Raw genomic sequence first — 14,373 nt, forward strand, 5'->3', positions numbered from 1 at the left:
TGGGATTGAAAGTGGTATAAGTACCCCTTCCATCTGCCTTCCCTCCTTTCCCACTTCTCGAAGTCCTGGTGCTTGCTCACTAGGACTCCTTCCACGTCCTAGTTTCCAGAGAGCAGGTGGGGTCCAGTGGGACGAAGGCTGGGGAGCAGCGCCCCCTGGTGGTCGATGTCAGGAGAGCTCGGTTATTCCGTGAGGACACACCCGGGCTAACCTGCTTAATGCCTGACGGTCTCTGGCAAGTTAGAGCCTCCGTGGGCTGATCCTGGGGCTCCACTTAGGGAGGCTTTTCCTTCTTGCCTCAGTTACCCCCTTGAGCAAGCAGAGGGAATTCTGCTTCCCCACATCATCTGCCCTCTCACAGTCCAGCTTCTCCATCTTTAACAGGCTTCTCTCACTTCTGCCCCAGAGGAATCCATTTGGCATTTATACTGTGCTTTACAGCTTACACAGCACTTTGACACACATTACTCGTCCCTGAGGTGTGCTGTTTCTGGGTGGTGACGGCACTGGATGGATAGAGGATGTTGGTTTGGAGCGTGGCTCCAGCATAGCGGGCTGATTTGGATCCTGCCTCTTCCATCCAGCTGTGTAACCAGGGCAACGTTCAAAACATTGAATAACCAGTGGGACAGTCAGCGACCAATCAGAACAGACCCTGCCCTAAACAGCAGGTACAGCCAAATGTGTGTACCTGCTGAAGATTCTGGAATAATCTCAACTGCACGGGGCCTCGGTTTCTCTATCTGCAATACGGACACGATGATCCTAATAGTACCACATTATAGGGCTGTTGTGGAGACTAAAGTAGTTATTGGATGTAAAAGGTTGAGAAACCAGTGTCTGGCACATAGAAAGCACCCGAAAGTTAGCTTTATTATTGGTCCCGTCTCTTCTCAGACTCAGTGACTCAGTGACTCAGGGTGATTGCCACTCTTAAGGGAGACTCCCCAGGTGAGCCCTCTATATGCGCCCGAGCTCGCCTCCTGCCTCACTTCTGACTTCCCACACCTCCTCATCTAGCCCTCTAGTTATTCTACTCACCAGAAGTGCTTCTCAAACTTTACCATGTATCTGAATTTCTGAGATATCTTGTTAAATTGCAGATTCTGATTGAGGAAGTCTGCGTGGGGCCTGGGATTGCATATTTCCTACTAGCTCCCAAGTGGTACTGATGCTGGTCTGAGAAGCAAGACTCCCGGAGATCACTGCAGAAACAGAAGTGTCAGCTGATTGCGATCTGTAAATATTTATTCAGCACCTACTCAGTGCAAGGCCATGCAAGGATCCAAACAGTCCAAGGGCTGGGTTCCAACCTCAAGCAGCAGACACGTCATCTCGCACAAATACAGGTTAAAACTAACAATCAGGCCGAAGGGTTAACATGTGCCCAACAGTAGGCGATGCAAGTGGTGAATCCATTCTCTTCACTGTAGCCAGAGTGATGCTTTAAACAGGTGAAGATCTTGGCTTTGGCCAAGGCATTTTATTTTCTTCAGTAGAGGGGATCTCCAGAGAGGGCTGACAGCTGAGGGTCCTTGTGTCTGCAGCCTGTACTCCCAGCACTGGGGCACCCTAGTCCTTCAGGGCTGCAGGGGACCTGGATGGTGCAGCACAGTGCCCACATGGGGGGACTCACTTTGGCAGGAGGGTAGGATTCAGAGAGGCTGGCAGAGGGAGCGGGGAGTCCAGCAGGGGCATTTGCAGGCCCTGATCCCAGGGTGGAGATGAAGCAGAGGGGCTGAGGCAGAAGTTCTCTCCCTTGGTTCCCTGAGGATAGAGTGGGATGAATCATGGGTGTGATGTAGACCTTAGGAGGCCACAAACACATCCTTGACTTTTGTTCTTGTATACTGTTTTAGTGTTAACCAGTGCCAAATTATCATCAATCAGCTGCTACACTTCATATTTCATCATCTTATGTAGATGACCCTCAGGTATTTTTTCAAGAGCAAGTGTTCCTCAGCTGAAAATAGAGAATCAAACATCCAGCATTTGCAGAAACGGGCATTTCTGGAAGTGTTCTGTGGTTTTGGCACTTTGATAAGAAAGCACTGGGGGACTTCCCTGGTGGCGCAGTGGTTAAGAATCCGCCTGCCAATGCAGGGGATACGGGTTCGAGCCCTGGTCCGGGAAGATCCCACATGTCGCGGAGCAACTAAGCCCGTGCGCCACAACTACTGAGCCTGCGCTCTAGAGCCCGCGAGCCACAACTACTGAAGCCCACGTGCTTAGAGCCTGTGCTCCATAACAAGAGAAGCCACCGCAATGAGAAGCCTCTGCACCACAACGAAGAGTAGCCCCCGCTCGCTGCAACTAGAGAAAACCCCCGCGCGCGCAACGAAGACCCAATGCAGCCAAAAATAAATAAGTAAATAAATAAATTTATTTAAAAAGAAAAAGAAAGCACTGGGTACATCTCCCCCCCGCCCCCGCCATGTAATATCTTGTGGGCCTCTTTGAGGACCCTCTAGATGCCCACATTGTGTTGAATGGATGGTTAGGACAGTGGTCCTGGAAGCAGCCAGCAACAGTGTGGCGAGAGGCCAACAGATGGACCCTGAGAGAGGGAAGAGATGGGCTGTGCCCGGGAAGGAGGCTTGCTTGGTGTCTAGGACACACCAGCTGGCCTGGCTTCTTGAGCCTGCAATCGGTGCAGTCCCACAGGGCTCCTTGCTTGCTTTAATGCTTTGCTGTCCCTGTCTTGACATTTTTAATACTTTTTGAAGAAGGGGCCTTGCATTTTCATTTTGCACTTGGGCGCCATAAATTATGTAGCTGGTTCTGCTCAACAGCTTTGGTCCCTAGGCCCAGGGCCCATTCCCGAGGGGTCATCTGGGACAGACCAGGGAACCTGGGCGGTGGGGAGGTGGGCCTGGGTGAATCCTTGAACATGTCCTATGTGTGAATCTGGGATCATGGAGCCTGCTTCACCCAGAGGGGAGGAGAGGATGAGGGCTGCAGGCTTTCTCAACTGAGAATCCGGCTGTGGAGATTCACTGCCCGGGAAAGCCAGCCCTGCGGCTGCTCTTTCAGAGATGCCAGATGCCTCCTGCCCTCTGAGCCCCCAGTCAGCTGTCAGACTGTTGACAAGAGACATGAAGATTCACAGGGATGGAGCAGATGCCTCGTTTGGTGGGACAGGCAGAGTGTGCCCTGGCTCCTGGGTCAACAGCTGGTCTGGATGTCGATGCTTGGCTTGTTCTCTGTGGCCTGGGTTCATAAATCCATGTCCCTGAGTCCAGCCTGGCCTGGCCCATTGGACAGGGGGAGGTGGTGGTGTCTCCCTGGAGATAGATTGTGAGAGGCTTGGGTGTTACCCTGTTTTGACGGGTGCCATAACGAGGGAGGAGCCTGAGAGGCCTGGATAGACTGCGTCACTTAAGTCCCAAGACCCAGTTACAATGCTGAGTTCTGAGGGGTCCCCCAGGCGGGCCCGGGCCAGCTCTCAGGCCCAAATTTAGGTCACTGCTTTGTCTTTACGCACCCGCTGCTCTTTCTGCACCTGTTGTGCCTTGTCCCTCACCTTCTGCCGCTCCAGGTTTGAACGTTATCCTCTCTCCTCTGTGACTGACGCTACCTGCCTCAGTTTACCCATGTACTTGTCACTTTCACTCTCTTGCAGTTTACTCTCAGTGGGCAGCACTGGGGCCTGTTCCCTACCTTGTCCCACCGTCATTTTTGGACAAGGGGCCCCTCATTTTATTTTTGCATTGTGGCCCCCAAATTATGGAGCCGGTCTGCTGATCGGCTCACCAGGGCTCGAGATCAGAACCTGACAAGGGTTTCTGAGTGCTGGAGGCGTCTCGCAGATCTGAAAGGGGAGCGAACGTCCACGGTCCCACGGAAGGGCCGCGCTGAGAGCCCGCTGTGTGCCAGTGAGGGTGACAGTGCGGGCCGGGATGCTACAGACAGAAGCGCTTTACTTCAAGGAGTTTACCCAGCAGGGCGTTTATAAGTAGGACAAAGCCTGGCGGTCCAGGGGCCGCCCGGGCAGGAGCGGGGAGAAAACCCCGAGCGGCAGGGAGCGGAGTTGGGGCGTCCGGCTTTGGGCGCAGACCCCGCCTCGCCTGGGTCGCCAGTCTCCGAGAGCTGAAAGGGCCTCTGTGTTCCGTCTCCCGCCTGCCCGCGGGCCAGGAGCGCATTTCCTCAGCTGCGCCAGACCCCGGAGGCTCCGCAGACCCTCTGGGGACAGACACAAATAGTTCCCGGCCCAGCTGCCTGGTCAGTTACCTTGGGAACCAAACTCAATCGCCTGACGTCACTGGGCCGTTGCGTAGCAACCGGCAAAGACTCTCGCTCCAGCTCTCCCAGCCTCCGCGGTGAGGTAGCCGTCGCCATGGAGACGGCGGGACTGGGCAGGGCGGTGGACGACCCCGCCCGGCCGCGCGGTCCTCGCCGCCCCGCGCCCGCCCGGCCGCACCCTCTGTTCCGATCCGGAGCTGCTCCTCCCCGCGACGGAAGGGGACCAGCCCCAGCCGAGGAAACAGCGCCGCCTGGCCTCGGGCCGGCCGGTGAGGGCCCCGTGGTGGCCTAAGTGAGTCCCGCAGCCAGCCGGGACTTCTCTCTCCCCCAGAGAAAGGCCTTTGTTCACCGTCACCCATCTGACTGACCCCTTTTTGGTTCCAGTGTTTCTCACCAGGCCCCAACCTGGGTTCCTGCTCTGGAAACAAGGAGCAGGTGGCAGCCCGGGGCGTTTCCATTCCCCTCCCCTCCAGTCGCCTAGGACATCTCAGCCGCGCTTGGCCACCTGCCTTGGCAGAGGAGACAGTGGGCCCTGCTCACGCCACTCTGCTCCCATCCTTGGTTCCCTCCTCCACTCCTGCGCCTTCCCCTGGCGTCTGTGCTGAGGCATTCACTTCCGTGCCTGCCGTGCTGGGCGCGGCTTGGCCAGGCCACCCCTGGGTGGGGGGAGTGGGGAGGGAGGGACCTACCTGACCACTTCGCAGAGTTTCTGGCATGGGTGTTGGTTCCGAGGCTGCCCCATCACCCCGCCCATCTCCATTTCACACCATAGCAGGTTATAAAGTGCTGAATCCCCAAGTGCAGACTGGGAGATGAGGCCCAGAATTGTTCAGGAGCCATCAGAAACTGCATTTTGACAAGCACTCATAAAATACAGGTGGTCAGAAACAAAACCATGTGTTTTAGGTGAATCCTATTTTCTCATTGATTGATATTTAAAATTCAGAGATCCAGAGGAATAATTTTCAATCCATGGAGCTGGAGGGAGAACACTTCACAATGCCTCAGATCTTTCCAAAGCACATGGTTAAAGGAAAGTTCTGATTGTGGGCAGAACATTCACAGACAAGCTCACGTGTAGCGGTGGGCACTCTGCAGGGCTTAGAACCTAAGACTGGGCTCTATGTGGTCTTGTGCAAACAGCTGATCTCATCCGGAGCGCCAGCCTGGTTTTGTGGGAAAAGTGACTATTATTTGCCGGGGGCCTTTCAGATGCAGGTGCGGAGGGAGGTCAGGGCTGTGCCACCTGCCGTGGGGAGCCCAGGCGGGCCGGGAGAGGACACGTTGCCTGGCTCCCTCGTTTTGTCTCTGGGAGGGGCGTGGCTCAGGGTGCCCAGAACTGCCTGTTCAGAGAGGTACCACGGGCACTGGCTGAGGAAGGCCTTTCCAACATGTGATCCAGGCTGGGCCAACCAGAGTCCTTCCCCTTGGGATTTATCAGACTGGAGCAGGGAAACAGACCTTTCCTCTTGGTCTGGGAAGCGCAAGGCTGTGGGCCCAGAGCCTCTAGGAACCTCATTCCCCACGAGAAGCAGAAGCTTGGGGGAGGGGCAGAGTTGCCATGGAGGCAGAGGACACAACAATGGAGGCGTCCTGCTAGCTTTGAGTCCCTGACACCAGGCATCTTGAAAGCCGGTTCCTTCTCAGCCCTTCTCTGCCCAGCCCATCAAATCCATGGGTTTTTGTCACTTTCCGTTAACAGACTCCTGCCCAATATATAGATGATGGAGGTGTCCTGACAGCTTTGAGTCCCTGACACCAGGCATCTTGAAAGCCGGTTCCTTCTCAGCCCTTCTCTGCCCAGCCCATCAAATCGGTGGGTTTTTTGTCACTTTCCGTTAAGAGACTCCTGCCCAATATACAGACAATGCAGAAAACCACAAGGAAGGAAGAAAACTAACATGTGTCACATGCCTACTGTTAAATGTTATTTTTTTATATGCATTCTTGATCACAGCATCCCCGTGAGGCATTCTGTAGATGAGGAGCTGGAGGTTTGGCCATCTTCTAGGACCGCAGTGCCCACTTGAGGACTCCACAGGGAGGGCCAGTGCAGGTTCAGTGGATACTGCCCATCCAGAAACTCCTCGGCCGAGCCCTACCCTTGAAGCCACGGTGTTCCTCTGCTGTCTCCCAGGACTTGTCGGTTTCCTTCTGTTAGCCATGCCCCAGCCGGGCTCAGAGGTTAGGATGTTGTGCCTGCCCCCTGGCTCTTAGCTCAGCCTAAATGTTTCTTTAAGCAGAACCTCTGCTTACTGGCCAATCTCTCAGTGGCAGAACATACAACCAAAAAGACTGTTGTTGATCCTAGAGAAACGCTGATGGCTGTCAGGTGTTAACCCTAACATATAAACCAGAAGGGGTGCGGAGGCACCAGCTTTGTTGGGGTGAATTTATAACTTTGTTGTGCCTCAATTCTCCACACCAGAGAGTACCCTACACACGGCCACCCTGTTATTCTGCCGACTGCTCATTCTTTTTCCCCTTACACACCACCATCTGTCTCTACTAACTGCCTCTCCCCAGTGGTTCAATGGTGGTTCAGTTTTTATTCATCCAACATGGTGGGCTCACAGGCTCGTGATGGGCTGGGTCACCCGCGCTGGCTGATTGCTCCTGTGTCTTATGTATTGCTTCCTCTTGCCTGTAAAATGAGGAATTTCTCCAAGCTCCTGCCTCTGGGCCTTTTCTTTCTCTCTTTGGCCAGAGCTGAGGTGCACCCACTTCTCTCCAATTTGGATTCCTCAGCCCTGAGTGCACAGCCCTGACCTTTGGCCCAGGTACAGTAGCACCTGGCTGCCTGCAGGTCCCACCTGCAGAGAAGATGCGTTGCCAGGCATATTTGCCAACACAATTGTTAATCCCACCGCAAAGAGGAAGGGCAGGAGCAAGCAGGGAAATTCCGTTCTTAGTACATAGCTCCATAGAACCCTTCCGTCCTAATAATCACAATGATCGTTGACACTTATACTGCACTCAATTGTGTGCCAGGCACCTTTCAAGCACTTGACTCATTTAATCCTCACAGCAGCCTGACGCGGTAGGTGTATTGTCATTTTACAGATGAGGAAACCGAAGCGTGGGGGGATGAAAGTAACACAGCTAGAAGGAGGTAGAGCCAGGATTCAAGGCAGCCTGACCCCCAAAGCCATGCCCTTTACAACTCTACTGGCTTTCACACACAAAATGGTGTTGGTCCAGCAGCCCTTCCTGTGGGGAACCCCATTTCTGGGCTGACCCTGGCCTCAGAGGTGGACATGAGGCCCAGGCCAGGTAACGAGGTATTTCACTCCCACAGCCTCAGTGATTGGTTCAGCAGAGAGCATGGGAGCCAAGCCAGGCCTGGCAGTGTCCTCACCTGGGACTCTCCTGCCAGATCCAGTGGAAACAAGGGCCTCTCTCTTTCCAGGAAGGTGGCTGGGTGCCTGAAAATGGAGCCAGCACAGAGGGGCTGAACTGGAAAGACAGAGCCCTGAGGACACGGCTGAGCCCTGGGTCCAAACACGCCTGCACTTGGCAGTTGTGCTAGTTGGCTCAGCCCTTCCCCTGACCTGGGTTGAGCTTGGTTTCAGTCTTTCATTCACCTTTGCAGTCTCAGTATCTAGCAGTGCCTGGCGTATAGTGGCACTTACCTGGTTCGGAAAATATTTGTTGAAAGCATTTGAGGGCCACCCTGGCAGCTCTGTCTCCCATGCTCTGCTCTGGGCTCCAGGCAGATTGAGCTGCTCAGCCGCCCTCCCCCACCAAGCCCTCATCACGCCTGCCTCGACTTTTGTTGTCCATGCCTCTGTCGGGGACACCATCTCTCCTCTCTTTTTAGGTCTGACTCAAGGAGGCCCTGATACTGGGGTCTGAACTGACAATCTCCCTCCTCTGAATTCTTTGCTTTCACTACATGGGGACAGTTCACATCTCATCTACAGAAAGTGGCAGCTCCTTGAGGGAAAGGGATAGACACACCTGGTTGTCTTTTCATCCCCTTGGGGCCTGGCATCAGACTTCCTCACAGGAGCCATCTGCCGGGTAGGGGTGGTAGGGTGGTAGACGCATGCCTCTGGGGATCAGGCAGGCAACTCAGTACTGACGTAGGCCAGGTAGTTCCCTCTAAAGTGGGCAGCTCAGCTGCTGGTTGCCCAGAAGAAATAAGGCCCCTAGGTTTCTCAAGAGAAGCAGAAATCCATGTTTCTATTTAAAATCTCCTGGCTTTTCAATGTTAGCAACTAATTCCCAATTTAAGAAACACTGTGTAGGGGGACTTCCCTGGAGGTCCAGTGGTTAAGACTCTGCGCTCCCAATGCAGGGGGCCCAGGTTCCATCCCTGGTCAGGGAACTAGATCCCGCATGCTGCAACTAAAGAGCCCGCATGCCACGACAAAGATCCCTCAAGCGGCAATGAAGATCCTGCGTGCCGCAACTAAGACCCGGCGCAGCCAAATAAATATATAAATAAATATTAAGAAAAAGAAAAGAAAAGAAACACTGTGTAGGGCAAATCCATCAGTGGGCTGGTTTCAGCCAAGGTCTCCCATTTGGAGACTCTGCAGGGAATGAGGGATGGATGAATGAAGGAATCCACAGCCAGGGCTGCAGCATGAAGGTGTGTGGGTTGTGACCTGTATGAGGCACCCAGCCAAGGGCAGGAGTCGGGGTTGATGTCCAGCCAGATCTTCACTCACCAAGTCATGTGGCCAGCATGGCACTGTGTCTAGCCAGAGGGTGGGCTGGTGGCTTTCCACAACTACTGAAGCCCGCACGCCCTAGAGCCCATGTGCCGCAACTGCTGAACCCATGTGCTGCAACTACTGAAGCCCATGCGCCTAGAGCCCGTGCTCCGAAACAAGAGAAGCCACCGTAATGAGAAGCCCGCATACTGCAATGAAGAGTAGCCCCTGCTCGCCGCAACTAGAGGAAGCCCACACGCAGCAACAAAGACCCAACACAGCCAAAAAAAAAAAAAAAAAAAACCATGTAAAGAGACCCGGGTCTAGGGTGACCAACTTACCCTGGTTTGCCTGGGGTTGTCTTGGTTTTAAATCTGAAAGTCCCATATCCCAGGAACCCCAGGCAAACCGGGCTGGTTGGTCACCCTACGTAGATCCCTGATCCCATTGTGTCCCCAGCCTGCTGGAGGATAATAATCATGGCAGCTGACGTGTGTGAGCTTATTAAGTGCCAGACATCATGCGTTAGGACCTGTGTTGTTTCCCTTACATCTCATAACATCTTCATGGTGTGGGTTCGTTATTTGTTCTACAGAGGAGAGTTGGAGGTTCAGAGGGTGAAGGGATTGGCCGACGGCCAGCAGCCATGCTGGGGTCTGAGCCCACACTGGTCTCCTTCCCGACTCTCAACCCCACACTCTCAATCCCACGCTCAGAGAGCCCGGCTGGGCATCCTGAGCCTGCTAAGCCAGTAGGCCCTGGGGAAGGATCAGATCTTACTTCCTCAGAAATGCACTTACCTGGTTAGAGGTCCAGCCAAGATCAATTTCTGCAGGTCTGAGCCCCCCAACGCCTGGCCTCCCAGGCCTGCCCAGGCCCCTCTCTTTCTGCACTTTGGCCCCCAGCCCCTGAATGGAACAACCCGAGAAGCCCCCAGGGGACACCTTTCTGTTTCCAGAACACTCTAGCCCCCTCCTGTCCCTCCACCCTGTGCCCGCTGCACAGACAAGGTATGAGGCTGGCGCTTGGAAAATAAACGCTCGGCGGTGATTTATTGCCCAGTCTGGGGAGAGCCGTCCAGGGTAGGGATGCGTGAGAGAGTGGGGCATGAGTGTTCCCGGGGTCTCAGGAGGCTGCCGAGCACGGGGCCTCGTCCGAGTTGGGGCCGGCATGGGCCTGGCGTGGGGTGAGGTGGCTGGTCAGGTAGTGCATGGCTGAGCGGATGCCCTCTACGGTCCTCCGCTCCACCGATTCGAGCATGTGGGTGATGGAGTGCAGGGCCGAGTTGGTCCCCACTGCCAGCCCGGGGGACGAGGCAGAGCTGGCACTCCCCAGGACGCTGGAGATGGAGCGCAGGCTGGGCCCCGTGTTGTGCAGCAGTTCTGTCACGGAGCCGTGGCCGGAGGCCAGGATGCCCGTGGCCATGCCCATGGCAGTATCAGACCACACCAGGATGTCTGCCGGGAGCTGATGGACCCCTCACCCCCGCCCAGCAAGCTGGTCATGGAGCGCATGTAGTTGTTCTCACTGGCCGTGGAGCCCAGGGGCCTCCTCTCCACGGCTGCCGCTCGGGGTCCCGGCGAGGCAGGGGCTGATGGCAAAGCATCAGTGTCAGGGTTCAAGGCCTCCTGACCCTCAGGTTTCTCCTCAACAGCTTCAGCAGTGTCAGCAGCCCGAGTGTCAAGCTGGTCATTGGCATCTGCTGTGCTCACGATGGGCTTGAGCCTCCACATTTTGCGGGGACTGTACCTCAGCGCTTGGGGTAGATGGAGCTAGTTCCTGTTCCCTGTCTGGGATGCCTGCCGCTTGTGGTGTCTCTTCCTTAATCAGGGAGTAAAGTTGGAAAATCTGAGGATTCTGAGTCATACTCGAATCCTGTACCAGCACTTTCTGCGCTAGGTTCTGGAAGCCCATGGACCTTTGCAGGGCACCTGGGGCCAGGGGGGCAAGCAGGGCTGTGGGCTCCTTGGGCTCCTGGGCATGCCCCGCGGAAGCTTCATGCTTGTCCTTATCCCCAGACGCTGACGTGGCCCCCAAGGTGGCTGGCTTGGAGGCCTGACCTACATCCTGCTGTTCAGCCGATGCTGCAGTGTCGTGAGCTGTTGGGACATCTACAAGGAGGGGGACCTGACTTTGGGATCTCACTGTTGGGATGTCTATAGAACTGCTATCACCATGTGTGGAGTTGCTGGAGGCTCTGGCCTCTCCCGAGGGCATGGTGGTCATCTAGGCCCTCTGTCACTTGTGCTGGTTGAGGGAATGGCCATGGCCCCACTGGGCTGAGTTGTCCAGGTAGTGAGGTCACAGGGGGCTGTTGAAGCTGGCGATGTCACAGGCACCTGCAGAGCAAGGGTCCTGAGCCTCCGGAATGGCTGCCCTAGAGGGCTGAGTCTATGGGACTATTTGTAGCCAAGTTTGCTGGTATCTAAGGAGAGAGAGGCAAATGTCTTGGAAAAGTATGGAGGTTATATACAGGTGCAGGGCCCACAAGGAGTCCGGATGGCTGTGACTCTGATGAAAGAGAATGGGATGCAGGTGTTGATTTATAATAAATGTTATAAGGGACCACTCCCAGCACCTCTCTGTCCACACTGGTGAATGATTTGGCCAGTCTTTCTGCAGACACAGTTTTGCAGCAGTGGTGAGTAGGAACAAGTGAAGGCTAAGGGCCTAGGCAGCTCCCAGCCCTGACTGTCTTTGGTTGTGGGGAGCTACAGACTGAATGTTTGTGTCCCACCCCAAAATTTATATGTTGAAAGCTAATTCGCAACGTAATAGTATTTGGAGGTGGGGCCTTTGGGAAGTGATTAGGTCATGAGGGTGGAGCCCTCATGAATGGGACTAACGCCCTTATAAAAGGGACAACACAGAGCTCCCTGGCCCCCTCCTCCATGTGAAATGCAGTGAGAAGACTGCTATCTATGAACCAGGAAGCAGGTCCTCACTGGACACTAAATCTGCAGCCCAAATGAGCTAAGACAGAGTTTTACCCTGTGACTCAGGATAAACAGTCTCCATCTTCTCCCTGTTTAACTAAGCTGGGAGGGCAGAGAATAACAAAAGATCTGTAAACCCTCCAGTATTCTTTGGAAACCTGTAGACCCAGATAAACCTACTTGTGCTTGTGTTCTTCATTAAGAAGGTGGTTGGAGTGAAGTTTCTAGTCTGTTGTGTCTGTGCTTCCCCTGGGGTTATCAGCTAACATTTCGTGCCTGCTTATCATGGGCAGGAGAAGGAGCTAAACATCTAATCCTTCCAACTACCCCGTCATCTCTAGGTAGTTGCGGATCCATTATTATACCCATTTTATACATGGAGAAGCTTAGCCTCAGAGGGAATAAGTGACTTATTCAAAGGCACACTATTAATAAGCACTGAATCTGGGATTTGAACCTTGTCTGGCTTCAGAAGTCAAGCTCTCCAGCACTATTTTACACCCAGAAGGGATATTAAAATATTGAATGACTGGCGTGCTAAGGATACTGGCTAACACAGAGAGAGGCCTGCCATAATCCCACCACATCAGTAGTTAACAGTTGCTGTCACTTCTCCCAGCACCAGGCTCAATGCTCAATAAGTATTTCTTCTCCCCATGTATACTCTGTGGCCATCTCAGAGGTCACAGGGCAAACCCAATTTTGTTGGGGTGGGACAACCCTGTACTTTGTGAAAGAATCATGGAGAAGACTGCTCGCTGCTCATTTGAGTAGCCCTTCTTCCTTAGGATCAGAAACCCAGTTTTATTCAGGGTGGCTATGTGCTTTGACAAATAATATATTTCCCAGTCTCTCTTGCAGCTAGGTAAGTTCTGGTCAATGAGATGTAAGCAGAAAGTATTGAGAGGAACTTTAGAAAGGATCCTTCAAAGAGCAGAACACCTTTTTGCTCTTTCCCCTTTGCCATCCTGTTATCAAGAATGTGAAGGCTGGAGCACCAGCAGCCATCTTGATACATGAGGTAACCTTGAGGTTGCAGGGACACACAAAGTGCCACACAATTTGTGGAGCACAAAGATAGAAGGAATCTGGGCCCCATGGTTAGAGATGCCACAACAGCCACCAGACTGTTGCTGTCCTCCAGAATTCCTTTACATGAGGGAAAATAATCACATATATGCTCAAACTATTGTTATTTTGGGTCTTCTATTACATGCAGCTAAAGTTAATCCTTATCCAATTCTGACAGTTATGAGATTCCTGTCAGGTGGTTGTTCAGTGTTTTTTGGGATATCTTCTTGTCCTAAAAATCAAGGTCTGCATGTTGTATTGAGTACCTGGCACTGTACAGGCGTTATTCTCCCACTTTTCAGGTGAGGAAGCTGAGACTTAGAGAAACTAAGTACACAGCAAGTTCTTGATGTCACCTAATGGACAGCCTGTGACCCACTACAACCATCAGGCACTCTTCATAGGCATTTAGGTCAAACTCCTTGTCCTCACCTTCCATTTGGAATTCGATTTTTGATTCTACATGTTGCACTTTACACTTACCCTTGTTAAGTTTCACATGTCTTAAAAATCTGTGCTGAGGAAAGACAGAGGAGAATAAAGAGGGATTCATGTCAGAGAGCAGAGAGGATTATTAAAATTTGGGGACAAAAATATTGTCTGTTTATAAATAAATATTAAGTAATATTGGTGTAGAACATGATGTATATTCTGTTGTTACATGAAATATACATATATACACACAGATATAAAAGAAAATATATCTAAAAGAGCTTTTTTTCTTAGTTTAGTTCAAAAATTGCCTGCTTTTGTTACGTAGTGTTCGGAAGAGGAAATTTGTCTCAAAAAATTTGTCTTTGATTCCTTTTCAACTCCTGTCTCATAGAGACAATGAGTCTCCTATTAAATAGATATTCTTATTTTAGGGTAAACCCAGCTTATGGAGTATTATGCCACTGTATGAAGCTTACGTAGACACATGGCAAAATGCTTGTATATGATATCACCCTAAACACAGGATATAATATATAATGTGCACTATGTAGATGTGTTAGTACTCTCAGCTGGAAGGAATGGAAATCAACTCAAACTGGTGTGAGCAAAAATAATCCAAATAAAGGAATTTATTGGTTCACAGAAACTTAAAGTCTAAGGGAAAGTTTCTGCACAGAGTTCAGTCATGCTGTCAAGATTCAGTCTTCTCACTCCCTCTCTTGGTTCCCCTTTCTCACCGATGTCTAGATTTTTGGGAAGATTCCTCCGGGTGCAGGCTGCTAGCAGCTTCAGGCCAGTGCAGACACCCTGGTCCTCACTAGTTACGGCAGACCTCAGGCCCTGAGTCTCATGGGTTCCTGTGGCCTTCTCTGAAGAAATCTGTACAGCTTGGGGACCAAACCCTGGTTGGTCAGGCCTGGAATGGGGCATGGGGTCAGCTCCACTGAAACATAAGGCCTGTAAGTGGTAGTCAAGTTGGTCCCCAAAGGAAATTGGGGTGCTGTTACCAAAAGAAGGCAAACTGGATG

The 14,373-nt window shown here is 52.6% G+C and overlaps 1 protein-coding gene across 1 annotated transcript; it reads right to left on the reverse strand.

Moving 5' to 3' along the window:
* Positions 1–10,028: 10,028 nt before the first annotated feature.
* Positions 10,029–11,129, reverse strand: TEX44 (testis expressed 44). The gene is given in 3 exon segments (XM_068543661.1): positions 10,029–10,366; positions 10,369–10,621; positions 10,623–11,129. Coding segments are annotated over 3 exon segments (1,098 nt in total).
* Between the last annotated feature and the right edge of the window lie 3,244 nt (positions 11,130–14,373).

Source organism: Eschrichtius robustus, chromosome 5 (genome assembly GCF_028021215.1).
Source record: "Eschrichtius robustus isolate mEscRob2 chromosome 5, mEscRob2.pri, whole genome shotgun sequence".
Taxonomy (NCBI): Eukaryota; Metazoa; Chordata; class Mammalia; order Artiodactyla; family Eschrichtiidae; genus Eschrichtius; species Eschrichtius robustus.